The sequence below is a fragment of the Heloderma suspectum genome, chromosome 6 (genome assembly GCF_057233095.1).
Source record: "Heloderma suspectum isolate Gila_16-S chromosome 6, 16-S_ref, whole genome shotgun sequence".
Taxonomy (NCBI): domain Eukaryota; kingdom Metazoa; phylum Chordata; class Lepidosauria; order Squamata; family Helodermatidae; genus Heloderma; species Heloderma suspectum.
In genome coordinates this window covers 56,209,403-56,237,320 of record NC_139463.1, presented here as the reverse complement: position 1 = coordinate 56,237,320, position 27,918 = coordinate 56,209,403, and the positions used below count along the sequence as shown (strand labels likewise).

The 27,918-nt window shown below is 45.2% G+C and overlaps 1 protein-coding gene across 2 annotated transcripts; it reads left to right on the top strand.

Annotated features, from left to right (window-relative positions):
* The first annotated feature begins 423 nt into the window (after window positions 1–423).
* MYL4 (myosin light chain 4) lies at window positions 424–26,822 on the top strand. 2 transcript variants are annotated; one of them, XM_084804443.1, is made up of 7 exons: window positions 424–652; window positions 11,617–11,644; window positions 15,106–15,255; window positions 15,659–15,832; window positions 19,048–19,125; window positions 20,534–20,578; window positions 26,040–26,822. In XM_084804443.1, exons 1-6 carry the CDS (start codon window positions 536–538, stop codon window positions 20,560–20,562), a joined length of 576 nt encoding a protein of 191 aa, XP_084660569.1. In that variant the 5' UTR covers window positions 424–535; the 3' UTR covers window positions 20,563–20,578; window positions 26,040–26,822. The 2 variants fall into 2 exon arrangements, with proteins under 2 accessions (XP_084660569.1, XP_084660570.1); XM_084804444.1 differs by lacking the exon at window positions 26,040–26,822 and having other exon boundaries at window positions 536–652; window positions 20,534–23,102.
* Window positions 26,823–27,918: the final 1,096 nt, after the last annotated feature.

Below are 27,918 nucleotides of genomic sequence, written 5' to 3'. Positions count from 1 at the left end.
CAGAGTTGGATCAGCCAGTTAGAAAAAATGCATCTGCGATCAAAAGGCGTCCAGGCAACTATTCCACGGGGAAAGTGTCGGCAAGCAAATCTGGCGCTGGAAAGGAATCTGTGGCATTTGCACTCGTAGGCTTGCCTATAAAAAGACACACTTTGTGCCCCCTGAGTATTGGGCAGGTTGCTATTTTCCCCATAGAATGCTCTGGGCAATCTGTTTTTGAAAGTCTTTTCAGTTGTGTGTCCTGAAATCTTCCCAGCCCAGGTGCACAAAAGCCGCCTGCAGTGATGGCTCCAGGCCTTTGCACTATGTGCTGATGACAAAGGACAATTGTTGGGGGGGGGGGGCCTTGTTGGAGTGCCTTCCTTTTATAGTAAACAGCAGTTGCTCTTGCCTTTTGCCCACCCTCCGGTGCGCGACCCACAGCTGAGTATATAAGCGATGGGAGCAAGTGCTGCCTTTTGTTCCTCGGCCCTTTGCCTCACTGCCGCATCCCGAGCACCGTTCCTCCCGGCTAACTTGCCAGTAATCCGACATCATGGCCCCTAAAAAGCCAGATCCCAAGAAAGAGGCTGCCAAGCCGGCTGCGGCTCCGGCTGCGGCTCCAGCTCCGGAACCACCCAAGGAACCTGCCTTTGATCCCAAGGGCGTGAAGGTAAGCAAGAAATCCAGATATCTCTCTTCATTCTCTTTCTTGAAGGCAGGAATGCAAGAGTTCTCTGCTCTGCCATGGACTCATCAAAAGGCCCAGAGCTCTGCATCCCAGCTTTAGTTCCCAGACCTGTTGATTCTCAGTGGTAGAAGGTGACTCATTTTACAATTAATTACAATACAATTAATTTTTACAATCACCACTCAACCACTCTGAAAGCTGATCCACTGAACTTTCTTCTTTCTTTCCTTCCTATCTGTCTAATGTCATCTGATTTGCTACAAAATGTTTGCTTAATTTATTCATTAAATAACATTATTAACAATTAACATAAGCTTCGGAAGAGCTTAACTTGCTGCGTTACTTTAAAAGTCAGTTTTTCTTCAAGTGAATTTAAATATACCTGGCAGAAGCTGAGCTGCTAGATCGAAGCAGAACTCCTCACACTGCTTTTTCATCATTTTAGAATAAGATTTAAATCAGTGGAGATATTAAAGCATCTCCCCTAGTTTCTTGGGCTGGACAGAATGCTGAAAATAGGTTGAGAAAAGGTTCACTACCACGATGTACAGACATAGTTCTTCTGTCCCTTTGCTGCCTCTGGTCAAACAGGTTCTGCAGGGTTTGAAACAATACGAAATCCTGCCAAGCCTGTTTACCAGAGATGAAAGTGGGATGAAAAAACCCGCACATCTACATCCAGCCCAGGTTTGATTTTCAAGAGCTGAAAATCTCCCATTTGGGGATTTGTCAACAGCTGGAGGATGTGCTCTGCAAAGTGGAACTATTCATTTTGAAGGCCACTTGATAGGTCATTATCTTCCTGCATGTAGTTTGTTTCTGTGTAGGGACAAATTCGCTTACTCAGTACATGTGTGACGCGTAGCATAGGTCTTTTTCTTGCCATGAATACACTAAACTGGGCACTGCTGTACATATGGCACACATTAAGATACGTTTGTGTTTTCCTGTAGAGAGAGAGAGTAGGATGAGACTGACACCTCAACACAGCAGAAACTTTTCTCCTCCATTCAACACAAAAGTTCCCCAACTTCCTGAGTCTATATAGATCCCAAAGTTGCAGCCCTGTCTGATCCCATCCAAACCACACCTGCTTCTGCTTATGTCAGTATGTAACACTGATTCCATGTGAACAGTGTGCTAGACATTGTACAGTCGATATAAATTCCTTGCCCAGAGGGCTTGCAGTCTACACTAGAGACAAGGGGAGAAAACTGAGCAATGGGAAGTGAGGATGGGGGAGAGAAGAGTGAACAGGTGAGCCTTGGTTGGTGACTTGAGGGATGTGGTTTTAAGGGAAGCGCGGGAAAAGCCAAGAGAGGAAGAGGAGACAAGGGATCCAAAACCCAGCAATATTCTACCGAACAGAGTAAGAAGGGGAAAGGATTAGGGCCAAAGAGGTGGAAAGTAAGGATTAGAAATTTAGAAGTAGAATAACAGGGAGCCAGCCCTACTGTTAGGGTGAGTGAGGCAGCTCTGCCTCAGGCGGTAGATGCTGGAGGGCAAGGAATGGCAGCACAGGGCTGGCAGACAGAGCTGAGTATGCCAGGCAGCCTGCCATGCAGCCTCTGTAAGCTGTCTCCTGCCCTGGGGTCTAGCGGAGGGTGCTGTCCTGCCACCAAGTTGAAACGGGATCAGACTGCCTCTCTGGCCAGCTTCCATATGTGGGAGGGGCGCCATCTTGTCCTTTGCCTCAGGCAACAAAATGTCTTGGACTGGACCCGAGAACCAGAGTTAGAGAATGAAAAGAGGTGGGTAATGGCCAGGATCCCTGCACCTCTAAGGGCTGGAGAAGAGGGAATTTCAGCATCTTCCATGACAACCGACACAGCTGCTGAAATCTGCTCTTACACCCAGCGGTGAAAGATACGGGAGCCCTGTCTTCTTTTGCGTCTGGCCTCCCTAGATGATATTATAGCAAAGGGAGAGGAAGACGGGCTCATCAGAGATGCTGTGGATTGAGGGTGGGAGAAAAGGCAGACGAGAAGAAGCTGCAGCCATGTAGGTAAAAACTGACCAGAGCATGAACAATAGATTTTCAGTGCAGTCTTATACATGTCTACTCTGAAGTAAATCCCATTGAATTTAGGTAAGAGACGGAGAAGCAAAAATTGGTTTTGGAGATGTTGAGAAGGAAGAACCAGAGGATTTGGAAAGTGTGTGCACAAGCGAAGAGAAAGAACTCCTGCACAGACTTGGCTAGTGTTGGTTCTTTCACTTTCCCCAAGAGCCTTCTTCAGCCTGGAGAAATGGGGCAGGGGGAGGAAATAATGGTTATAATCACTTCCTTGAACAACTTCTCTTTCCGGACTGGTCGTGGAACTGTGCTCGAACCCCTAAGCCACAGGGCTCCTTAACACAGTTTATTTTTCCAAAGTGGAGATTCAAAACCTTTTGTAAAGGAGTGGGCAGAAAACGACAGCACGTGTGCGTGTTCAAAAGCCTGCATGGTCATACCCGAAGCATTAGACACACGTTTAATAAAAACAGTAGAACCCCCAGGAACCTCTTTGCAGTTCTTGCAGCTGATGAGGCAAGGCCAAGAGGTGGGTTAGTGGCCATTTTCTAGCTAACCATGCTGCATGTAGTTTCGTAAAGGAGCCTGAATGTCATGCAGGCACTAAATGTGAAAGGGAAACTGTAGAGAATCTGAAATGCTGTATTCTGTAATTCTGGATTTAACACAAGTTTAGTTTTTTAAAGTTAAATGATAATGGGTTGCATCCAGGCTAATTAGTCAAGCTTTAGACCCATTAAAATCAGGGTAGTCATGACTAAGGGTGCAATCCATTAGATACACAGAGGCTTCTGCGTATCCAATGCCCTGCCAAGCTGAAGCCAGCAGGGAGGGAGGAATGGCAGAGGCGACCTTCGCCTCCCTGTCCTCTGATCGCTGGGTGTGTTTTTTTCTAGACGGGCTTTTTTGCCTGTCTAGCAACAGCAATTCAAAGGGGATCAGGACAGCTTGTATTCTGGCCTCTCCAGCCTTCTCCCTTCCCCGTCCACTGGAACGCCCCTTTTCCCCCTCTCTGAGGTCGATTTTCCAACATTAGAGGCCAGCCGGCACAGTTCTTTCTGTGCTGGCTGTGAGCAGGAGGAGGGATGGCTCTCCAACTCCTCCTGCCAAGGTCAGAGCACTGTCTTCAGCCTCGGAGGGGGGAATCCCCACTATCCTATGGTCCCTGAGACATGTCTAGGGGCCATAGGATTGCTCCCTAAGACTGCAAGCCTATGGCCGCTAGACAGCAGCTAGACAGCCATAGGATTGGTCGCTCTCTGGGAACCAACCTTGGAGCCCACGCTCCAAAGTCAGTTCCTGGAGAACTGCCTCCCCACCCCCTCCCCTGCCGCCTTGTAGGCGGTGCAGATTGTCCCCGGGCTTGAAACAGCAGCGTGGAACAGGGCAAAAGCAGGTGTTCCCGGGGGTGGGGAGTGCAGAAGTGCTGGTACGATGCTTCCTATGCGTTGTCCAGCCTCCCCACCCTGCACTCTGACGTCTTGCAGCTAGACAGCCGAAATCAGCCACCTAGCCATGAATGCAGGGCGGCTGGAACACGGAGGAGGGAATCCCCTCCCACCGTACTTTGGATAGGCAGTCGCCTCTGAGTTCGGAGGCGGCCACCTCTCCACATATGGTTACATTGCTTAACTTAATTTATTGGTTAGCCTGTCTGCTAACTTAGGCAGATGGACGTCAGGATGATCGAGGACTTTGACTAAAAAGTTAATGTAGAAATTAAACAAGAGTGGGGCAGGTATGCAGCCTTGCTTTACTCCTTTAGATGTTGGAACTGAACCACACAGAGGATCCTCCAGGTTACATCTAATTTTTAAGTTGGTGCTTTCATGTAACTTATACATGAGGAATAGAAGGTGACAATCCACCATAGAGTTCTCAAATTTGTGCCAGAGTCTGTCTCTGGAGATGGAATCGAAGGCAGATTTGAGGTCTATAAAGGTTGCAAACAGAGATGGTTTGGATTTGCTGGCATATGTTTCCACTAGAAATTGCAGCATTAATGCCCGATCCATGGTGGAGCAACCTGCTCTAAAGCCAGGCTGTTCATTGGCCAAGATATTTTCATGTTTCATCCAGGCTTGGAGTTTCCAGCAAAGATGTCTAGCATAACATTTGCTGATTATAGCCAGTAGGCTGATTGGACAGTAGTTTGCTGGATCATTCTCACTTCCCTTTTTGAAAAAGGGGACGATAACAGCCAGACCCAGTCAAGAGGAATATGGGCATTTTGGTCTACATACGTAAAGACATTTGCCAAAATTGGAGCCCACCAATCTATATCTCTCTTGATTAGCTCTGTGAGAATGAAATCACAGCCTGGGGCCTTGCCTGACTTTAGGTGATTTACCAGGTTAGTTGCCATGGAGATTGAAACAGGGGGCCAAATCAGATAGAAATCTAGCAGCATATTGCAGCCGAAGGGCGGATGTCTCCTCTTCTGCATACAGCACATGAAAATGAACTTCCCAGGCCTCTACAGGAATAAGACAGTCCAAACGTGAAGGGCCAGAGCCAAGCGAAAATGCCCTTAAGTGCCAGAAGGAGGCCGAATCCTTGTACCTGACTGTGTGGATAAGCTGATTTGATGCTGTTCCTTATACACTCTTCTTTTTCACCTTTAGTAAAGTTATATATATATATATATATATATATATATTTATGAAGGATTCGGTCATCCAGTGGCGCTGCTGAAGGATTTTTCCTTATAGGTCTAAATTTGGCAATGAGGACTTCTTTTTTTGCAGTGATGCACTCATAGTCAAACCAGCCCTTTGATTTAAACTGATTGGTCTGTGACTTCCCGACATTTTTAGTAATTAGAAGAGCCTTCAGCTCATTAACCAATAGGTTATAATGGACTAGAATTCCATAGTTCAGTCCCACTGTACGAATGGAGGAGGGAATCGTGTGAAAATGGTCTATATTCAGCAACTTCGTGAGGGACCTGTCCACCCTCTTGGATCATCTGATCTTGGCAGTTCTGGCCACAGCCTCCACATTGGGATGGAAAATGACATCAGCATACATATGCCAATCTTGAGGCTTCATAGCCATGACTAGTGGAAGGTGGTCGCTATCAGGGCAGCTTTCAATCTCCAAGTGAACCACAAAATTAAGCAAATTGTCAATCAATTACATTCAGTCTGGCACCTGATCAGAAAGTGCATTCTCCTGGGATGTCACCAGTTACACTGCCATTTAAAATACATAAATCCAGTTGATATGCCATTTCGGCCAGGTAAAACCCTGCATTGGGGCAGGGGGAGGTATATGTTTATTAGTAGTTCATTAGAGTGGTTAAATTTGATCATCACTGCTGTTGCCAGTTGGTTGAGAGGAGAGAAATTAATTGTTGATGTATGGAGCCTTGCCAAGAGGAATATGCCTAGACCACCCCTGGCCATGCCCTTTTTATCACTAGGGGTGGCATATAGCTGGTAGGCAGTAAAGCCATTTAGTTCTATCTTGTCTAGGGCCCAGGTCTCTTGCAGCATCAGAAAATCAAATTTAGAAAGTTAATTGATGGAAGAGTAATCTCAGCCCAGATGGCTCTGTCCCACAACGAGGGCCAACACTTTAAAAAGTCTTGCTGCATCATTCAGACACCAATTCCTGCTTTTATCTACACACTTCCCCCTGCCCCTATACATACACATCATGGTGTCACCTTATTTTACTCTGCAGCATGGCAGGGCTGGCCCTGGATGTACACGGGGCTGTCTTTCAAAATTATGCAGAAATGTCAGTTAATACAAAACACAGGGGCATTTGGAACTGGCCAAATGAATCACACCACACCAGTCTTGAAACAGCTATACTGGTGACAAATCTGTTTTTGAGCACAAATTCAAGGTGCTCTAAAACCCAAATGGGTACCTGAAGGATTGCCTTTATGAACCTGCCCAAACCTTAAGATAATCAGCAGAGGCCATTCTCCAACTTCCCTGAGATGGGTCTGGGGAGAGGGCCTTTTCTGTTGCGGCACCCTGGTTGTGGAATGCTCTCCTCATAGATGCTTGGCTGGCACCAATTCCACTACCTCTTTTTCTGAGAAAGCTGAAGATCTCTTGTTTGCTCAGGCCTTTCAGTGTCAACTTTTAGGTCTTTTAATCTGGAGATCTGTTTGCTTATACTCTGAGTGTGCTGGTTACTGTTGCTTTTAAAATCAGTTACGTTTTATACTTTTATGTTTTTAGAATTGTTTTAATTGTGAACCACTCTGAAAGTTTTTGGACTATAAATATCCATACCAAAATAATAGTATTTCTATAAAGCTTTTGAAGAGTCCAAACTGCATCATATACAATACTATTCCATGTAACAACCCTGCAAGGTAGGCCAGGAAACACAGGTGTAATCAATTCCTGCAAGAAACACATGATGCGTGGGCGTCGTATACAAGTGTACATGCATTGTTAAACACCAGCAGTATATGCATTGTTAAACACATCTGGGAAACTGAAACAGCTTGATCAATGGCCTGTGATTTTCATAATATGCTACTGGTTTTGACGATGATGCTGGTGCTAAAGAAATATAAAATAAAAGCTATGGATGTGCTTTGATTTGGTTTGTAGAACAACAACAGTTTACTAAGAGGTCTGTCTAGACCCCCTAGCAGTTTTCAAGTGACCCATGAAAAAGGGTTTGAGACCTGCTGTCCGAGGGTTCTCCTGTGCTACACAGCAGCATACCTATTTTTCAAGCATTGTCTTTCAGTCTGGCATTAAAGCACTGAATTAAGAAAAACGGGAGAGTATTAGAACAGCCCTGCTGGATCAGACAGAGGCATGGTTTGCATGACATGAGGGTGGTTAATAAGCCACTGTGGCTTGTTAACCGCCCTTGCACATGCTGGCTCCTTTCCCTAATTACCCTCTCCATGCATGGGTTGTTGTCTGAACCCAGCAAGGGTGGGTAGCTGGGGTGGTTAACAAATCACCCAGCAACCCTACAACAGAGCATGGGTGCTGGGTGGTTTGCTAACCATACCACCCGCCCACCCTCCCTGGGTTTGGACATCAGGAGATCCTGTGCTCAGCAAGGGTAATTAGGCAAATAAACCAGCATGGGACTGGCACATGTGGGGACTGTTAATAAGCCACCATGGCTTATTAACCATCCTCGTGTTGTGCGAACCCAGTCAGAGTGTCTTTCTAGTTCAGTGTCCCAGACAAATGCTTCTGGGAAAGTTACAAGCAGAGCAGGAAGGCGTTGCTTTACCTTTACTGTTTGTCCACATCATATGGTATCAGAAGTACATGGCCCCTCAATATGGAGATTCCATTTAGCTGCCATGACTAATGGCCATTGATAGACATATTCTTCATGAATTTGTCTAATACACCCACATGACCCTATATTTCCTGCTGTCCTTTGCCTTACATCACCACCCACTCTGCACATTGCAGAGATCCTTTGTCTCTATAGTTATTATCATGCACCCAAGGAGGAAAATTTTTCCATTCCTCTCCTTTGATACTGCCACATTCTTTCAAGATAGCCTCTTGGAGTTGAAGAGGGTTATTAATAGCATCAGATCATTATGGAAATGCTTTAACCACTTGACACCTTGACCTCTGGAGACTGCCTTGAAATGAAACACACAAGCATACACCAATTCCCAGCAAAGTACCTCGGCTCTCTCAGCATTTCTGCCTTGAGCTAACCAGGCTTTCTGCCTTTGGGGTCAGATGCTCATGTGTGTAATGAACAAGTTTCTGCCGTGGAACAAGTGGAGCAGCACATGAAGCCACCTTTAGTTTTCAACAAGCCACAGGCCTCAGGCCAGCCCCCCGCAGCCAGGCCAGGCCAGGCCAGGGCCAGGCCTCTCCCCCCAACATCCCACACAGCTGGCAACAACAGTAGGCATGGCTAGGTTTTATTAAGGGCACACACCCCACTGATAGGAACTTTATGGAGTTGTTCCTTCTCTTTGCAATTGAAGCCTACCTCTCACTGCAGCCAATGCAGACGTGGGAGCTGGCAGCAATGACAAGAAACCACAGAAGACCAGTAGTGCCCAATGACCATGGCATTGAGAAGATAACTAGAGGAGGAGGCTTCTTGACATTGCCTTCTGCCAAGGCCTGCAATAGCCCAGAGCTGGCACTGCCTCCAAGGTCATGGCGAATCCCCCACCCCACCCCCACTCCTCCAGCACATGCAGAACCTATCATACCTGGTTGCTGCCAAGTTGTGGGATGGGCACCAGAAGCGTGGCAGCGACCTCCTTCTATTGCTCAGGGAAGGCTGCCCAGGCAGCATTGCACACCAGCTAGGAGGTACTGTCACATGACCCAGTCTGGCCTATTGCTTCTGAGAGGCTTCCTCGCTGGTCTGGTCCCCCCCCCCCCACTCCCTTCTTCAGTGAGAAGCAGAGTGGCGGTGAATCGGCTGAACCCTCGGGGCCCGTGGGGAGGGCCTGCTGAGATTTCAGGTTCCGACAAGCTCTAAACCCATGCTGAGGAGGTTTGGAGTGGTGTACAAAATGGCAAGCTGGTTACTGTTTCAGCTGCGGACAACATCTCTCCTTGGCTGTGGCTACGGCACATAGCCAGTTCTCATGGGGCTGTTTGGTCCTTCCTTGGGGTTCACGTTTTCTGTAGATGTTTTGTTCTTCTGTCAACCTCGGGGCTCTCCTGAACCTGCTGCCCCTCTCTTATGACTACATAAGCAACAGCACTCACACTGGAACATTGGAAATAGAGGGGACCGCAGTAGGGCCTGCAGCCCAGTGTTGTGGTGTGGGCTACTCCTGTTCAGTGTTCCAGCCAGCCATTACCTCTTACAAGATATCCAATCACATCCCTCACTGTGATTTTCAGTTCCTCCCCCAACAGTCGGCCAGCGTGCCCTGACCATAGAGCACGTTCAGTTCTCATTGTGCTGTTTTGGGGTTTCCCCCTCTGCAGGGTTTTTTTTCCCTTCCCTACATAAGAACATAAAAAAAGCCCTGATGGATCAGAACAAGGGTCCATCTAGCCAGTGGCCAACCAGCTGTCAACCAGGAACCCACAAGCAGGACACGAGTGCAAGAGCACCCTCCCACTCTCTCTGCCCTAAGCCTGGTACATAAATATCCATCTTCAGAGAAGGAGTTCGTTATAGCATATATGATGATTCAAGGCAAGGTTTGTAGCTGGATTCCCATGACACAGTACAAACAAGAGATGGAAACCAAGTGATGATACACTGACCCAAATAAAGCATACAGGATATTTAAGAGCTCCACCCCCTCTCTATACATCGATGTGTGTGTGTGTGTGTGTGTGTATGCACACTCCTGTTTCATTTTTTTATTTAGTACCATCATTGTATATGGTGCTTTATATAAGCAAAACACAAAAACGAACAAGCCCATCAGGCCCTTCCTCCAAAGAGTTTACAATCCAAGCATCAAAAGTCAGGGGAGACAACTGAAGGAAGGATGGAAGGGGAGAGGCTGGGATAACAGATGAATTCATCCAGTTGGAGATGAGGAGGAAGGTTTTGTGGGGGGATTTGGAGAGAGAGAGAGACTACAGAATTGGACTCAAAGAGTGCTTATCAATGGGGCCTTCTCAAACTGGGGAGAGGTAACGAGCGGGGTACCGCAGGGCTCAGTTCGGGCCCAGTGCTCTTCAACATTTTTTTAATGACTTGGAGGAGGAGGTGCAGGGAATGCTGATCAAATTTTCAGATGACACAAAATTGGGCGGGATAGCTAATACCTTGGAAGACAGAAACAAAATTCAAAGTGATCTTGATAGACTGGAGCGCTGGGCAGAAAACAACAGAATGGCATTTAATAGGGATAAATGCCAAGTTCTGCACCTAGGAAAAAGACCAAGTGCACAGTTACAAGATGGGGGATACGTGGCTCAACAACACTACAAGTGAGAAGGATCTTGGAATTGTTGTCGATCACAAGCTGAAGGTGAGCCAATAGTGTGATGTGGCTGCAAAAAAGGCAAATGCTATTTTGGGCTGCATTAATAGAAGCATAGCTTCCAAATCCCAGGAAGTCCTAGTTCCCCTCTACTCAGCACTGTTTAGGCCTCATCTGGAGTACTGTGTCCAGTTCTGGGCACCACACTTTAAGAAGGATGCAGACAAGCTGGAGAGGGTTCAGAGGAGGGCGACAAAGATGATCAGGGGACTGGAAACAAAGCCCTATGAGGAGAGCCTGAGAGAACTGGGCATGTTTAGCCTTGAGAAGAGAAGACTGAGGGGAGATAGGATAGCGCTCTTCAAGCACTTGAAAGGTTGTCACAGAGAGGAAGGCCAGGATCTCTTCTCGATCATCCCAGAATGCAGGACACGGAAGAATGGGCTCAAGTGACAGGAAGCCAGATTCCGGCTGAACATCAGGAAAAACGTCCTGACTGTTAGAGCAATATGACAATGGACCCAATTCCCTAGGGAGGTGGTGGGTTCTCCCACACTGGAGGCATTCAAGACGAGGCTGGACAGCCATTTCTCAGGGATGCTTTGACTTGGATTCCTGCGCTGAGCAGGGGGTTGGACTTGATGGCCTTGTAGGCCCCTTCCAACCCTACTATTCCATGATTCTAAGAGAGAGAGAACACTAGGTATATGAAGAGCAATGAGGTTAAAAAATTGTATTTACAGTAATCCAGAAGAGCTACCATCTACTTATTCTTACGCATGCACTGAAAGTTTAGTTTGGGGAAACTCCAGCCATTTACCACAAGTTAACTGCCCTGACAGAGAGTATGACAAGGAGTTAAGGGCTAATTCATGCACAGTTATATGGACTTGTGCAGGCACCATTAGGCATGTAAAGCCTCCAGACATCCCAAAGTATACCATCCACATTCAACTCTAGCATACATACTAGCTCCTGGAATCAACACAGGTTGCGTGTGTTTGCAAAAGACACAGGAATAGCAAATAATTGCTGTCCTTTTTTTTTCTCCTGCAGATTGATTTTAGTGGTGAACAGATTGAAGGTAAGCAATGGTTAATTTGAAAAAGACTTTTCCATATAGACTTTTCATTTCGTTGACAAGTTAAAACATGGCTTTTCACCAAAGCCTTTGAGGGCTAACTGAATTCCCTAAAGTCTCACACTGTTTTAACTGTTTTAGATGTTTCTAACTGGTATTAGCTTGTTTAATGGTTTAATATGTTTTGAGCTGTTTAAATTATTTATTGTTTTATACTGTTTAAATTGATTTTATCTGTACACTGCCCTGGGATCTTAATGATATAGGGTGGGATGCAAATGTAATAGATAGATAGATGATAGATAGATAGATGATAGATAGATAGATAGATAGATAGATAGATAGAGGGTTCAATACAGGTTAAGTATAACTAAACTTAAGTCCCATTGATTTCAATGGGTCTATTCTAACTATGACTAAATCTGGATCTAACCCAATTTCTCAATTTACTCATTCCTTGTCTTCTTCCACTCTCTCTGCCCTAAGCCTGGTACTACTTTGCCACGGGGGGCGGGGGGGAGTAGACAAGTTGTGATGCTAGATATGGTTTATAGACGCTTCAGAGTTTGGGCCCAGCATGCCCTAAGCCAGTAGCGCCTCTATGAGCTCATCCATCTCTTAAGATCAGCAGGGATGGCCGTGTCGAGAGTTCCCTCTTCTGAAAAAGGTAATCTGTGGGAAGACGCAGCAGCAGGTAGTGTACACACACCTACAGTTCGACACAGCATAAAAACCTTTGATACAGGCAGGAGGAGTCATTGTGATGTCACATGTGACCTTCCCCCATATGTGGTAGCCACCACACTACAGCCGGTATGAAAATGCTGAATAACAAACCAGCATCTCCAATGCTCCCGCTCAAGGATTTCCGGAGAACTCAATACGATGCCTCTTGGGCTTCTGCATCTCCAGGGCTGCACACCAGTGCTGAGCCCTTGGCCTCCTTCAACAGTGGAGAAGCCTCCGTGAAAGAGATGGTGCTAGAGATCAAGATCAAGATGGCCCAAACCACAGAGGCAGTGAAGGCCTTTGACAGGAAAATCTCAGCCTTGAATTTACGTATGGACATGCTGGAAAGACTGCTCCAGAGCCTGTCCCAGTCAGCTGCAGCAACTGACATTATAATTCGGAATGAACAAGCAAAGGGACAAGCATACCGGCAGGACATTGAACGCCTGGCTCGCGAGAACAAACATGTCAGTGACCGCATGCAGCAGGTCGAGAAACAAGTGCAGCCACCTGTCCTCAGGATTCGTAGCTTGCCAGAGAAGGAAGAGGGCCAAGACGTGGTAGCCTTCTTGGAGAAGTGGTTGCCAAGTGTCCTAAAACTAGACCCCAGAGATGAACCCACTATGGTGGAAAGAGCCTATAGGGTAGCTGGCAAAGGGCAGAAGGCAAACACAGATCTGGGCAGTACTGTTGTTGTTCGGCTAGCAGAATTAAAGGATAAACAGAGAATATTGGAGCAAGTCAAGAAGCTGAAAACCATCTTATATAAAAACAAACCAGTTCTGATCTTTCCAGATACACCTGTCCAGAAAGGTAAAGAGAAGGTACTGGGTTGCAACCTGCACTGGAACTGTGAGGGGAAGACAAAATAGAGCAACAGGTGTCTGCAGATATTTTCTTTCTGCTTTTGGGTCTGCGCTTTTGAACATGCCATTATCAGTGTGTGATTTAGCTCTAACTAGACTGCAATCCAAAGCACACTTATCTGGGAGTAAGTCCAATTAAAATCAACAGTGCCTACTTCTGAGTAGGCATAGAATTGTGCTGTTCAATACACACACTGAAATGTATTCTCATCTGATGGCAAGGCACCAAAGGGGCCAGGGCTCCTGCACCTTTAATAGATGTGTAGAAGAGGGGATTTTAGCCGATGTACCTCTTCTGCACAACTGTTAAAGGTACAGGAGCCCTGCCCTCGTTTGCATTTGGCTGCTATCTGAACATCTGTACGTACTTGTATATTTTAAGAAATGAATGTGATTTCCAAGCTGTTTTGGGATCTGATGTGCATGCACATTGCAAGGGCTTCCCCGTTCACTTCAATTGTGGGAATCACTCAGCATTAATGTATGCCTCTGCTCAAATGGGAAGTCTGTGTGAGCACTGGAGTCCCCACCCCACCCCACCCCACTCATCATCCACAGAATATAGATGAGTAGTGTCACTTAAATACATATTGAAGTAATTGTGTGTGCGTTTACAATTAGAATTAAATAAATCACAACTTTCTCTTCTATAATAATAATAATATTTCATACATTTCCATCAGGTGAACTTTCCAGAATTAGAAAACCAGCCCTGAAGATAAAAGCTGTGTTCACATGGGATGCTTACATTTTAAAAAAATTAACAATCTTTTTGCATGTTTGTTTAGGCTAGGACTTTTGTTTTGCATTTCCTGCAACTGTAATTCAGATGTAATTTTTACATTAGCTAGTAGAATCTGCATTCAGTTTAAAAAATTGCTTTCTTTTGCTTTCTGTCCCATTTTAGTGTATCCCCACTTTGCATGTGGTAATGTGAAAAAAAAAGAGTAGAGTTTTCCCTATCCCTTATACATTCATTTTAGACAAACTAACAGAACAAAACAGAAAATATTCAAAACACAAAACCTTTTACTTTGAAATAATCTAATAAGGAATAGATTTAATTTAATCCAACAACCACTGAACCAATAAATATAATTACTTAAAAATAATGTATTATAATAGAATTATAGAGTTGGAAGGGATCTTGGGGGTAATCTGGATGGCAAGATCTACAGCATCAGATGCACTGACCCTGACATGTGGCTGTCCAGCTTCTGCTTAAATACCTCCAGCGAAGGAGAGCCCACCACCTCTCGAAGCAGTCTGTGCCACTGCCATTTAGGAAGTTTATCCTAATGTTCATCCAATATCTGCTTCCCTGCAATTTCTACCTGTTGGTTCTAATCCTACCCTCTGAAGCAACAAAGAACAAGTCTGCTCCATATTCTGCATGACAGCCCGTCATATCTGAAGACCACTATCAATTTTAAGTTATAATATTCACACCTGAATTTTGGCTTCCCCTTCCCGTTTTTGTCCAGTCTCTTGAAACATTGAGGGAAAGAATAATATTCCAATGAGTGTATTGGATTGCGCCCACAATTCAGGAGGCACAATAATTATACTCTGACAGCACAAACTCTATATATGTCTATTGGGAAGTAAGTCCCATTGAGTTCAATGGGGTCTTACTCCTAGGTAAGTGTATATAGGATTGCAGCCCAAATCACCATCTGCATACGCACCAAAAACACCTCCCAGATACTGGTAAGAATATGTCTCAATTTTCCAGAAGTAATCCCTTCATTCTTCAGATTTGAAAGTAATACTTCTTCTGAACCTCAGTTGGGAAAGATTTCAGTGGCACTTTTAGCTTCTTTTCTTGACTTGGGCAAAAAGCTAACTCAGTTCCTTTTGTTTGTGCAGAATTCAAAGAGGCCTTCATGCTGTTTGACAGAACCCCAACTGGAGAGATGAAGATCACATACAGTCAGTGTGGAGATGTCATGAGAGCCCTGGGACAGAACCCAACCAACGCAGAGGTTTTGAAGGTGCTGGGAAAACCAAAGCCAGAAGGCAAGTGTATCCAATAGGATGGACTTGGCCCTTTCCAGCCCCTACATCACAGGTCTTTTGTGCATCTTCAGGTTATACACCTGTGGGCCCAGCAATTGGTCTGGAAGCAAATATAATTCCTCTGGTCCTGGGATAAGCTTGTAATACCCCCTCTCCCAAATCAGATCCTGGTTTGTAGGGAGTGTTTACTTGAATCAGTTTCCCCATTCAGATTTCACAATGTGGTTTAAGAAACAAGGAAGTCTCCTTTGGAGCTGAATGCATGACAGAGGGAATGGGAGTGTGAGTAGGGTGTGCTCAAGCTTATCATTTGATGGTCCCGCCATCAAACCATGGTTTGTTGGAGCAGCCTGTTATGTATATGAACTGGCAATATCACCACTTCTGGTTTCTTCCCTTTCAGAAATGAATATGAAGATGCTGGATTTTGAAACTTTCCTCCCCATGCTGCAGCACATTGCCCGATCCAAGGACCAAGGAACCTTTGAGGACTTTGTGGAAGGGCTGCGTGTCTTTGACAAGGAAGGAAATGGCACCGTAATGGGGGCTGAACTGCGCCATGTACTTGCAACTTTAGGTAGAGAAAGGAATTCAATCTGTAGTATTGTGAAGGAAGGAAAATGTGTGTAGTGAACATTGTACTTTTGCAAGGCTCAGCTTTCCCAAATATTTGGCATGTAGCCAACATATGTTAGGGAGCAAACCACCTCCCCGCCCCCGCCATCTCGTAAGAGGCGCAGCTCATCTCTGGCTCCATGCTCGTAAGAGCAGCATGGAGCGGGGGAAAGGGGGTGTTCCTGGGGGGGAGGGGGAGGGACAGCAGAAGCGTTGTTATGACACTTCCTATGCGCCATCTGCCCCCCACCCCCCGCTCTGTCCTGCCCCGGCTAGGCAGCTGAAATCAGCCATCTAGCCGCTGATGCAGGATGGCCAGAGTGCAGAGCAGAAGATCCTCCCCATGCTCCACCCACCCTGCATGAGATACTCCGTCACCTCCAAGTCTGGAGGCAGCCGACTATCCCCAGCGGATTGCGCCCCAATGCTTTTAACACAAAAAAACACAATGCAGTAAGTTGTAATAAATGTTCCTGTTTTATTTATCAGTTGCTTTTCTAGCTTTTTACTGTGCAAATTCACAAATTATTCTGGGAAAAATTAGTTTTCCTGCAGTGTCACAGTTTATGTTAAGCAATGGCAAGACCATTCAAACAATCTTGTCCCATAGTTGAACAGTAGTAATTCTTGACCTTCTTCAGCACATTGAAAGACCTGAAGCTACTAATGCAGGAAGACTGAGAAGAATCCTAAGTGCAACGGTGACATAATTTTATTTATTTATTTATTTATTTAATTTATTAATCACCCATCTGGCTGGTCACCCAGCCACTCTGGGCGATGTACAAAGCATATAACAGTTTAAAACAATAAAATTCTACAATAAAAACATTTTCTAAAATACCCTAACCCACCCCAAATGCCTGCCTGAACACCCACATTTTTAATGCACGGCGGAAGCTCATTAAAGAGGGGGCATGGCAGAGTTCCCTAGGGAGGGAGTTCCACAGAGTGGGGGCTACCACAGAAAAGGCCCTCTCCCTCGTCCCCACCAGTCTAGCTGTCCTGGCTGATGGGACAGAGAGAAGGCCATCCGAGGCTGATCTTGCTAAGCGGCCTGTCTGGTGTTGCTGGAGGCACTCCTTAAGATTATACCAATTACGGTTTGAATTATAGCTATGTGTCACTCGTAATCTATAGACTTAATTCTGTTTTGAATGTTCCACCACAGATGGCAATGTCCAACAATATAATTCTGCTATTCACAATATAATTACAGGAATATATCTATAAACTTAATAGTGCACTACAGGTGGTGTGGCCCAGAAATGGGACACAAGTTTAAAGTTGTATGATGAACGTCTTCTCCTTTCAATCCTGTCAGTTTATCTTGTATGTATACAGTCTGTATGTATAATCTCATTTGGAGATAACACAAAGTCTAAATTTGAGGCCCTCCATGAATGTGAGGGGCTTAGTGGTTAAGACGCTGAACTGCAGACCGGAAGGTTGGCAGGACAGCAGTTCGAGACCCGAGTGCCGCGTGACGGAGTGGGATCCCGTCTTCAGTCCCAGCTTCTGCCAACCTAGCAGTTCGAAAGCAAGAAATTGCAAGTAGATAAATAGGTACCGCCTCGGCGGGAAAGGTAACAGCGTTCTGTGCACCTCGGTGTTCAGTCATGCCGGCCACATCATGACCACGGAAGTGTCTTCGGACAGCGCTGGCTCTTCGGCTTAGAAACAGGGATGAGCACCGCACCCTGGAGTCGGACACAACTGGCTGGGGACACCTTTACCTTTTTTTTTATGAATGTGAGGACTGGGCCAAATGGCCCTCCTGGCCCCGCCTCTGATAGGCCCTCTCTAGATGGCTCAAGGCAGACATAGATTTATAATGACATTTTATGGATTCTGTAAATTGCTTTGGGTGGCATCTGGTGGTAAGGCAGGTTAAAATAAAGCATAGCACACCTACCCAATGTCTTCCTGGAACTGCCCTTTATTTAGTTATTTCCTGGTTGCTCCTGCTCACAGTTGTCCCTTTAATCAGTTGTTTTTTATATGCAGACCCACCGTTCCATCCTTTGCTTGTTGAATATTTTATTTCTTATTATCTCAGTTGCACAATAGCAACAATACTTTAAAACAACAACAACAAGCAAACAGTGTGCTTGTTGGGGCTGCTAATAGGAAACAACTGACTAAAGGGCCAAGCAGGACTTTCACTACATGGGATCTGAGTAAACGTACAATAGGTGCTTGCCTGCAGGGAAGGACTTTGCAGGATTGGTATGGGATACATAGCACTATATTAAGTGCCTTCTGGAACCACCATTTTAATTTTGCTTCCAGCTGATTGTGCAAAACCAAAGCCTCAGTGGTGCCGTAGTGTGGAAGCAACCAAAGCATTTCAGCAGTTTCACATGAAAGGGGGAAATGCCATCTTTGAAGATCTCATGGTACACTTACTCACTCCGGCACTACCCAGTCTAACACAGGGTGCAATCCTAGGCATGTTCAGACAGAGAAAAGGCCTCCCAGCATGGCTGGCTAGGGTTACGTTGGGAGTTGTAGGCCTTTTTTCTGTCTAAACATGCCTAGGATTAGGCCTACACCCCATCCCGGCTGGTTGTCTAGCAGCCTATATATAAAATATTTCTGAATGCTCTACTTTTCTAGCTTCCCTCCCCATGACATCTCTTTCACCATTCCTGCCTGCATTTAAAGTGAATAGCAGAAAACACTAGCGCTACCAGTTAGAAGGCATCGTGCAGCTATTCTGTCTTTTTCCCCTTAATGGATTTTCTGCAGTAAGAAAAGAGGCCGAAGAAGCAGTGGGAAAACATGGGAGGGTTATGATGATAATGCTGGACCTGCCCCCACCCCCTGTAAAATTCCATAAGTGAGGCAGAGTGGTGGTGTGATAAAAGCCTTGTCTGGAAGTGCCCTGTAGTGCCCTGGGATGCAGCAAATGCATTTCACTGGTGGACTGCATCAGGACATGTGAGATTGTTCTACCAATCTCCATACACGTTTGGTTTGTGCCCTAGGCACTGTTTACCCCTGGATGCTGCAGTTTATTCAGAGAATTCTGCTATTCCTAAGGCTCCCTGGATCAGGATGCAAATATGCAGAATACTTACTTTATAGCACTTAATGACTAAGCACTTCAGTCCATTCAAAGCTTTGAATGGCAAATCTGAAAAACAAAACTTGATGTTTGATTTCTGCTTGTAGGGGAGAAGATGTCAGAAAGTGAAGTAGAACAGCTAATGGCTGGGCAGGAAGATGCCAATGGCTGTATCAACTATGAAGGTAAGAAAAGCTGACTTTCTTAAAGAAAATCTGTGCCGATCAGGAAACATGGGATTTGTTCACATTGGCTGTTTACTGCTGGAGCTCCTGCTGGGTGTGCTCTTACCACCATAAAGTTTGCAGTTTTGATTAGTGGTACTTCGCTGCTAATCACTGCTAGATGACCCAGAAGTTGTTTACTGCTGTTTCCCCTGCCATGCTTGACAAGAGACCGTGAGAACAGTACAGCTAGTTCTGTCCTCCTGGGCAGAAATAGTGGTGTAGAGTGCTCTTTTGAATGGCAGAACCTTCTATCCTCTATTACTTATTGCAAGGGACTATGGGAAAGCCACTACTTTTCCTCTCAACCTGAGGACAAAGCAGAGAGGAGCAGCAGTAATTTACTCCCCACCAAAGTGGATCTGAAGTAGTACAGAAGCATTTGACTGCTGAAGTTACTGCTGGAGTAAACTATTGCTGCTTGAAAAGGTGAGTGTGACCACATCTGTTGCAGCATGCTGCAGTCACATACGGCTTCTCGCCCCACCAGGTATGATTTTGAGTTGCTTTCTCCCACCCACCCATCCCCACTGCCTTTCATGTGAGAGATAAAGGACTGCCCCAACTAGTGTCAAAATGTGGAGTGGCATGAGAATTGTCTCCCAATTAAAATTCCTGGGAAGAAGCCTGGAATTTGCCCACACTCTGGTTATGTATGAACCGTGAACTGCAGTATCAAGACAGCATTTCTACCCCAGCCCCATAGTTTGATCACAGTGGCCATGAAGTTGGTGGTGGGAGGGTTGGTTTATTGTACAATCTGGAGGCCTGAACTTTGTTGGTCTGAGTATTGGACTCATGACTCAAAACCCCACTCTGCCACTAAGCTCACTGGGATGACCTTGGGGGCCAGTCACTATCTGAGAGAGAGCAATTGGCCCAAGGTCACATGGTGGGCTTGCCTGATTTTTCAGCCTAAACTATCTTACAGAGCAAAAGATAACATTTCAGGTGTGGTTGTGTGGGAGACCCATGTGTGGGAGACCCATGTACGACGTGGGATAAAGGCAAGATTAAAATGTAATAAATAGAGAAATACATTTTTCTTAATAATACATACCTTGGCTCACTTATGCAGATCATCTGAAGCAGTTTGCCCTTCTAGCCCCTTTTCTAACCATGGCTCTCTACTTTTGTGATGTTCTCTGTCGATTGTGTGAAATGAACTTCAAAGTGTCTGGAAGATGGTTGGTCAAATTATTATTTGCTTGCAGCAAATTATTGCGGTGCCTATTTATCAGGGAGTAAACTCCATTGATCATGGGGGCCTGAGTGAACATGGAGAAGATTCCTCTGTAAAACAATTCCCTCTGATGTTATGAAGACTGAGTTCACACTATTTTAAATTTTCTCTTTTTATTGTTCTCAGCTTTTGTCAAGCATATCATGTCAGGTTGAAGACAGAATCCTTAAAGTGAGTCCCTTTTCACCTTTCCTTGTTTAGGTGATCCCAGATGGGGCCATGGGATATATGTGTGTGTGGATGTGTCGGGGGTAGGTGCGGGGTGGGGGGGTTACAACCATTGCAATTACCAACAATGAAAAGACAAGACTGCCTTTAGTGCTGAAAATGTGAAAAGTGTAACGCAGATTTTATGCACTATAGGTGGCTTCCCAGTAATATTTGAACATGGCTCAATATACTACAATTGATGAGATCACAGGCTTCCTGAGTAACCTTTTGTTAGGTTGCTTGGAAAGATTAGTAGTTGAGGGAGGTGCTGTTCCTACAAAACTTTCTAACACTGGCAAATATAGAAATAGCAATGAGATGGAAGGTACTAGAGGTTCAAAAAAGATAGAGATTATGTGGAAATGTCAGGATGTGGCAGAACAGATGAACCTGACAGATTTGATTAGTTTAAAGTGGGAAGAAGATAACCAACAAGCATGAAATCAACTGGCCCTTATCTGTTAAGTTTTGGAACAGAGATAGGCTAGGGATGTGCTTTGGATTCAAATGAATGCTGACCAAGCTGATTCAGACAGATTTGGGAGATGTCCAAATTACAGCAGGGCTCCTCCAGAGCAGACTGAATCAGAATCTGAACATTACTGAAGATTCGTTAGAAATCTGGTTTCCAAATTTGGTAATTTGGACACATGAGGCATTTATGGTGTGCTCATGATTGTTCACTGACGGGAGTTCACAGGCCCTTTTCATGACATCGTCAACCTCCAATGCCTCTCCTGCTGTTTACAAGCAGGAATCTGCCATTTTATAAAACCCCAAAAATGCTGTCACAAATCGAAATCACACAATAAAACAGCACCATCTGCTGGCAGTTTAAATAAAACATATGGGAAGGGAAATAGCAAAAACAGCGGGGAGGGGGCAGGGGAGCGTGCGTATTGTGCCGAGCGTTAAACCTGCAAAGACTCTGGAAGACAAAGCCCCAATAATGCTGTGGGAATTTTGCTAATGTGAAGAAGCCCAAAGACACAGAAGACAGAGTGTGGGGCTCTCTTCACACGGAGCTTTTATTCTGCTATTGAGATGGCTCTCTCTCGGAAGGTCACAGGTCTTTAGATGATGCCGTTAACCTCCAGGGTGACTCCCGCCATTTCCCCCAGCCTATCCCATGTTTTTCCCAAACACAGTAAAAGTGGTATTTTTTCCAGCCCAGGGAACAGGAGCACTATGACTTCCCCGTGAAATTCTCCAATAGAGGAAGAAACTGCTGTGTCTGCTGGCTGTGGGCATTTGTTTTCAGTTGTTGGGAGTGCGGTCAGGATGACGAAGGCACTGAGGATGGGCTGCAGGAAGTGTCGCACTTGGGGGATCCTGGGCGGGGTTGCACGGAAGGAGACCGAACAGATTAGACACGTACTAGGGCAAGAATTGCCTGCCATTTGCGCTCTCTCCCATCCTTGCAAGGAGGGGAGGGCGCACGATTGGAGGGCGACTCCTGCCGCGGCTCAAGTCTTGCTGAGGAAGGACTTTCCTCGATTCAACCACATGTCTGCCATGTAAATGCTTGAACACGTTTCTCAGTTGGAGGGAGAAGAGGGTAATCCTCCTTGCAATGAAGGGAAACAGATCTGATCCCTCACCCCACCAAGCTCAGAATCAACATCCTCTGTTGATTCAGAGCACCCCATTAAGTTCACTGGGGCTTACTTCCAAGTAAGTGTGCTGAGGGTTGCAGACTTACAGTGCAACAACAGCGGGGGGGAGCCAGCCACTATCTCTTCTCCTAGCCCACTTTGCAGGGTCATTGGGAAGCCAGAATAAGGGGGGAGTGTGCTAGGGGGTGTTGATGGGCGCAGTGTTGAATAACATTGTCATGGCAACAAATCAGTGGGAGGGTTGGAGCAGATCACAGACCATGCCTCCAGTGACCGTTTCTGCCTCTCTCCCATTCCACTATTTTATTTTATTTTATTTATTTCATTTCTATACCGCCCGATAGCCGAAGCTCTCTGGGCGGTTCACAAAAATTAAAACCAAACAGCACACAATAAAACAATTTAAAATATATAGAACATTAAAGCCACGATATAACAATGCAACCACAATAAAACCTAGCAGCAGTGCAGGAGTTTAAAATACAGATTTAAAACAGCAAAGCTAAAAGTTCAGAAAGCTAAAATTCTAAAATGCCTGGGAGAATAAAAAGGTCTTCACCTGGCGCCGAAAGGAATACAATATAGGTGCCAGGCGACCCTCGCTAGGAAGCTCATTCCAGAGCCGGGGTGCCACAGCAGAAAAAGCCCTCCTCCTAGGAGCCACCCGCCTCACTTCCTCTGGCAGGGGCTCGCAGAGGAGGGATGCTTGAACTATGGGCGCTTGAACTGTAAAGAGTTAACCATCCCAAATGCTTCTCCGAGATCTCCCTGAACACAGCTATGCTTACTTCAGAGTAAACTCGTTGGCTGTAAGGCTTTCCTTTCCTGGGAGTAAGTGCCATTGAAATCTGTGTGGCTTGCTTCTGAGTAGGCATGGATAGCAGTGCATTGTAAGTTGACTTAGAGTATCAGCCTTAAGGTCTCCCATCCCCTTCAATGCATTTACCTGGAACGTTCCCCTCCCATTGACTTCACTGACTGCTTCTCCCTTTTGCTCACCAGTTTGATGGGCTTTTTTCATACAGCCATTGAATGGACTTGCACTCATGCCTGTGAAAACATCCATATGATTGGGAAGCCAGCCAGCCACTATCTCTTCTCCTAGCCCACCTTACAGGGTTGTTGGGAAGCCAGAATAAGGGGGAAGAGCAACAATATAGTGGGGGGGCGGGAGCCAGTAGATTGGAAGCCTTCTGTGGAAGCACCATGAGGACCCAAGGAACTGTATCTGGAAGGGGGCTCCCTCCATCTTTAAAGTCACTAGAAGGGCTTCCAACTTCCCTCCTGCTGGGAGGAGTGGAGGGACAGGCGGAGCCATCACAATCATGTTACAGAAACTAATGATCAGCCTTCTGTCCTGATTTTTCCGTGCAGCTATGAAAAGTTACAGGACAGAGGGAAGCGCTATGAGAGATGCCTGTGTACAGGGCCAAGCTAAATCCCGGAAGGGATCTGAAATCAAAAGGACCAGTTTGTAGTGGGATAAAATGCCAGGTGTGAAGAGAGCCTGTGTCTTCCAAAACTGGTATTTCTCTTCCCAGGCTCTCCATATAAGGAAACCACCAGTGTGGAGAGAGGAAGGAAGGAGAGGAGGGGGCGTACCTTTGTGATTGGCAGCTCTGTCGTTTAATCACAGTGGATGGTTTTACCAGTCCCAGGCTTTCAGGGAGGCATGTTGAGCTAATATATCACAGGATTGCTCTTGTATTTGCTAGCTCTCTCTTCCAAGTGCAGGAATGTTTTAGTGGAGCCTGAGGGACCTGGGAAAGTATAGAATTAGTAAGTAAGCAATAATTTATTATGGTCAATTAACCAGCAAAATAGATTTACAGCATTACACAAAATCCATAGAAAATAACAATTATTAAACTAAGGAAGAGCACATAGCACAAATTATACATAATAAAAACTCAAATTAAGGCCTGACATATTTTAATCACTACTGCACAGAATTTGGCAACGTTAAGAGTTATATGTGCTTTGACATCGAAAAGAAGTAAATAAACATAAGAGGTGTCTGGCTGTCCTGGCAATTTAACTAAAAAAGGTTCAATAAAACTTTTACATGCATCCCGATAAAAAGAACAGTATAGGAGAACATGAGACACTTTTTCGATCTCCCCTGATCCACATGGGCACGTTCATTCACAATAAGGAACTTTTCTGTGTCTGTCTGCAAGGACAGTATAGTATTAGTAGGGATGTACGAACCCCGCCACTGTCAGGTCTGGGGAGAGGAGTGGTGACTGCTGCAGGGCAATTTGGGCCGCTTGGGGCCCTGCACAATCGTCCGGAGCCCTGCCATGTCTGCTGGAGTTGGCAGAACGGCTCTCTGGCGTTCTAAAAAATGCAATACACTAATGGCAGCTGCCATTAGCCTATTGTGGGAAAATTACAGCTGTAAATGGCGTATTTTATGCCATTCACAGCCATAAAGCACTTACATTTACCTAAATTGCAGCTGTTTATGGCTGTATTTAGGTAAAAGTAAATGCTTTACGGCTTCAAATGGCATACAATACGCCATCTATGGCTGTAACTTTCCTGCGATAAGCTAATGGCAGCCGCCATTAGTGTATTGCATTTTTTAGGAAGCTGGAGAGCCGCCCCACCAGAACTCCTCTGGACTCAGACAAAAGTGCAGTTGGTCCACCATGGACTCTGGAGGTTGGATTCTTTGGAATCAGGCCTCATTTGAGTCCACAGCTCATTTCTCCAGCATCCCTAAGTATTACTTTTTTGGAAAATGCTAGATGTTCAAGTCCTTCTGTTTCTGCCACTGTATGCAACACATCCATTATCCACTCCTGACTTACTGCACTTTCTGTGACTTTGGTGCCAATTGAGCAGAAAACAAAAAAAGTCTTACATTGTTTTTCATTCATACTTACCCCCTAGCCCCCTGTAACTATCTTTCTGAAATTTTGCAGGTTTCCTGCCTCAGGGCACCTTTATGGTATACGCTATTGAAAAAAACAAAACAAAACACCCACACATACACCCACACACACACAGGAGAAACAAATCACTCCCCCATCCCAGATCTGAAGATTCCCTTTCTACAGAAACTGTTGTACCTATCCTTCTGAAATTTTGCACGTTTCTTAAGTAGGGCCACCTCTGTGGTGGTGGACTTAAAATCTATGCCCCACCCTCTATGCCCTATGTCATTTTCATAACAATTGCCCAGAAAGAACATAGGGAGATTTCATCCAATTCTGTCAAAAAGAAAAAAGAGTTATAGTTATTCATCGATTTCCAGTGATAGCCACTGGGAGATTCAGCTGCAGCATTAGCTGTATTGTACCACCAGCAATTAGTCAAATTAGACAATCCAATAGACATGAAACAAAAGCTAAGCCTAAGGTCCACAGACGTGCAGCCTAAGATCCACAGACGCAACGGGTAGATGCCAAAGCGGTGATCCACTGATTAGGCATTTTGTGTACACATTTAGTACACATTGCTCCAAGGTTTTGGGATGACCTCTTCAATGAGGTTCAAAGCTGCAGTTCTGTTGTGACTTTTTGGAGGGGATGCAATAACAACCTCTTCCAAAGGGCTTATGGCTGCTGAGTTGTAATAAAGTTGTGTATTATTGCTGCTGTAAATTGTATTATTTCACTGTTTTCATTATTGTTGGAAACCACCTTGAGTTTTGAAGAAGCAGGGTAGAAATGTTTTAAATAAATGACTTCAAAATATTGTTGATCAGGGTACACTGTGACTGTAGTCATTAGCAATTTAAAGATATCAACTAATGCATCATTATTCTCCATTAAAATTGTTGTGTGCTTTCTTTCAAGGTTCTTCAGAGAGGGGAAAATTCCATCCAGCAAGAATGTTTTTATGTCATATCCCTTCCACCCTATATTCCCCAGGAGATGCATCTGCCACAAGCCATGTAAGGAGGACTCTCCATTGCCACAGTGTAACAGCCTGCATATACAAAATACTGCATGCTCCTGCATCAATTTTAAATTTTAATTTATCCTTTTATTTCTTCTTTCCTTCTACATTTGGTCCATTCAAATTAAAACATGTGTGCGTGTGCACACAGACCACAGACTATTGTTTCTGTTTAACTTCAGTAAGATCAATAGATACTCCTTTCCTTCAAGATGTCCCCTCATTCCTGAACGTCATTGCCCCATGGAACACAAGAGAGGTTTCTTTGAAATTCCTGCAGCTCCCCTGGTGTCTCCTTATTTTTTGGAAACTAATTAGTTTTTGGAATAGAAGAATTTAAAACTGTACTCCGAAACCCACTTACTTGAGAGTAAATCAATGGAACTTTTTTTTCTGAGTATACATGTATAGTATTGAAACACAGGAAGCTGCCTTAGACTGAATCAGACCTTTGGTCCATCTAGCCCAGCACTGTCAATACTGACTGGCAGCGGCAATCCAGGATTTCAGCAGGATTCCTTCCTAGCCCTACCTCGAGATGCCAGGAATTGAACCTGTGACCTTCTGCATGCAAAGCAGGGGCTCTACCAAGAGAAAGGGAGGAAAGCAAGGGAATCAGGCTACACAGAAAAAATAAATACACTGACACAGAAACCATACTCTGATCTGGAATCTACATTAAAAAAAAAACCTGGAATGCTGACTAATTTTCATTTGTTACTTCTTTCAAAATAAAGTTTCTAACTCTCATTGTCACAAGATGAAAAATACTGAAAAAATGGGGAAAGGATTCTGTCTCTCTTAAAGGATGAGCACTCCTTTATCTATGTATCTTCATCTCCTTGCCTGTGGTCCTTTTTGCGCCATTCATCTCTGGCCCTGCGTCTCTGCTTCCTTCTCCCTCCATTTCTTCCCATTTCTCGCCAAAGATTTATCTATTTATTTATTCCTTCACATCTCTCGCCTTAGTTTCCCCCCCCCCTTTTTTCTAGATTTGCATTCCTCCTTTCCCCAAAAGTACAGAGCAGGCTACAGGTGTTTTAAAACAACAATCAAGTTTTAAATATATCATTAGGAAAGCAACAAAAGAACTTTCCAAATTTAATTGGGGGGTGCGGAGTGTTGCAGGAATAGCACTGGAACTGGTATTCATTCATGGGTCATAGGGCATCTCTACACCTGCAATTTATCGCACATTCATGACTGGACATTCACACAGGTTTGCGGATCCATTACACAATGTCCTAATCCTCTACTGATTTTCCCGCTATTTCCCCCTGCCTATCCTATGTTATCCCCGAATGGAAAAAATGCAGCCTTTTTTCAGCCCGCGCAAGAGGAGCGCCATGACCTCCCCATGTACTTCTCCCGTAGCATGAAAAACCCGCTTTGTTTGGGGTTGTTGGGGGCACAGTCATGATAACGATGGCAGTGATGTCGGGGTGGTGGGTGTGTCAGTATACTGACCTGCTGGCTTGCTGCCATGCTGAGACTAAATGCAATGTACCAACTTTTGCTCCCAATTTTGGCTGCTTACTCCACAACACAGAATGGCCGGCATTCCAGCAGTTTGCCAGGAAGCCGGTGCCTGCAGGGGCAGGGGGCGGGCAGTTTGGTGGAGGTTGCTGTCCACTTGCATTGTGTGTCAATCACAACCAAACCACCAGTAATCTGTGAGGGGAGGGAAAGGAGCAGGAATCAGGGAGGAAATTTTGCAATGCCCCCAGTGCATGCAGTGGCTTTTTGCGGAAAAGCAGCCACCCCGCGGAAAGGTAA

What these genes read in the sequence shown, in the direction of transcription:
- MYL4 (XM_084804443.1), top strand. Translation starts at nt 536, where the DNA reads ATGGCCCCTAAAAAGCCAGATCCCAAGAAAGAGGCTGCCAAGCCGGCT. An exon ending in TTGATCCCAAGGGCGTGAAG is followed by an intron (nt 653 to 11,616) that starts GTAAGCAAGAAA and finishes TTTCTCCTGCAG; the next exon opens with ATTGATTTTAGTGGTGAACA. An exon ending in TAGTGGTGAACAGATTGAAG is followed by an intron (nt 11,645 to 15,105) that starts GTAAGCAATGGT and finishes TTGTTTGTGCAG; the next exon opens with AATTCAAAGAGGCCTTCATG.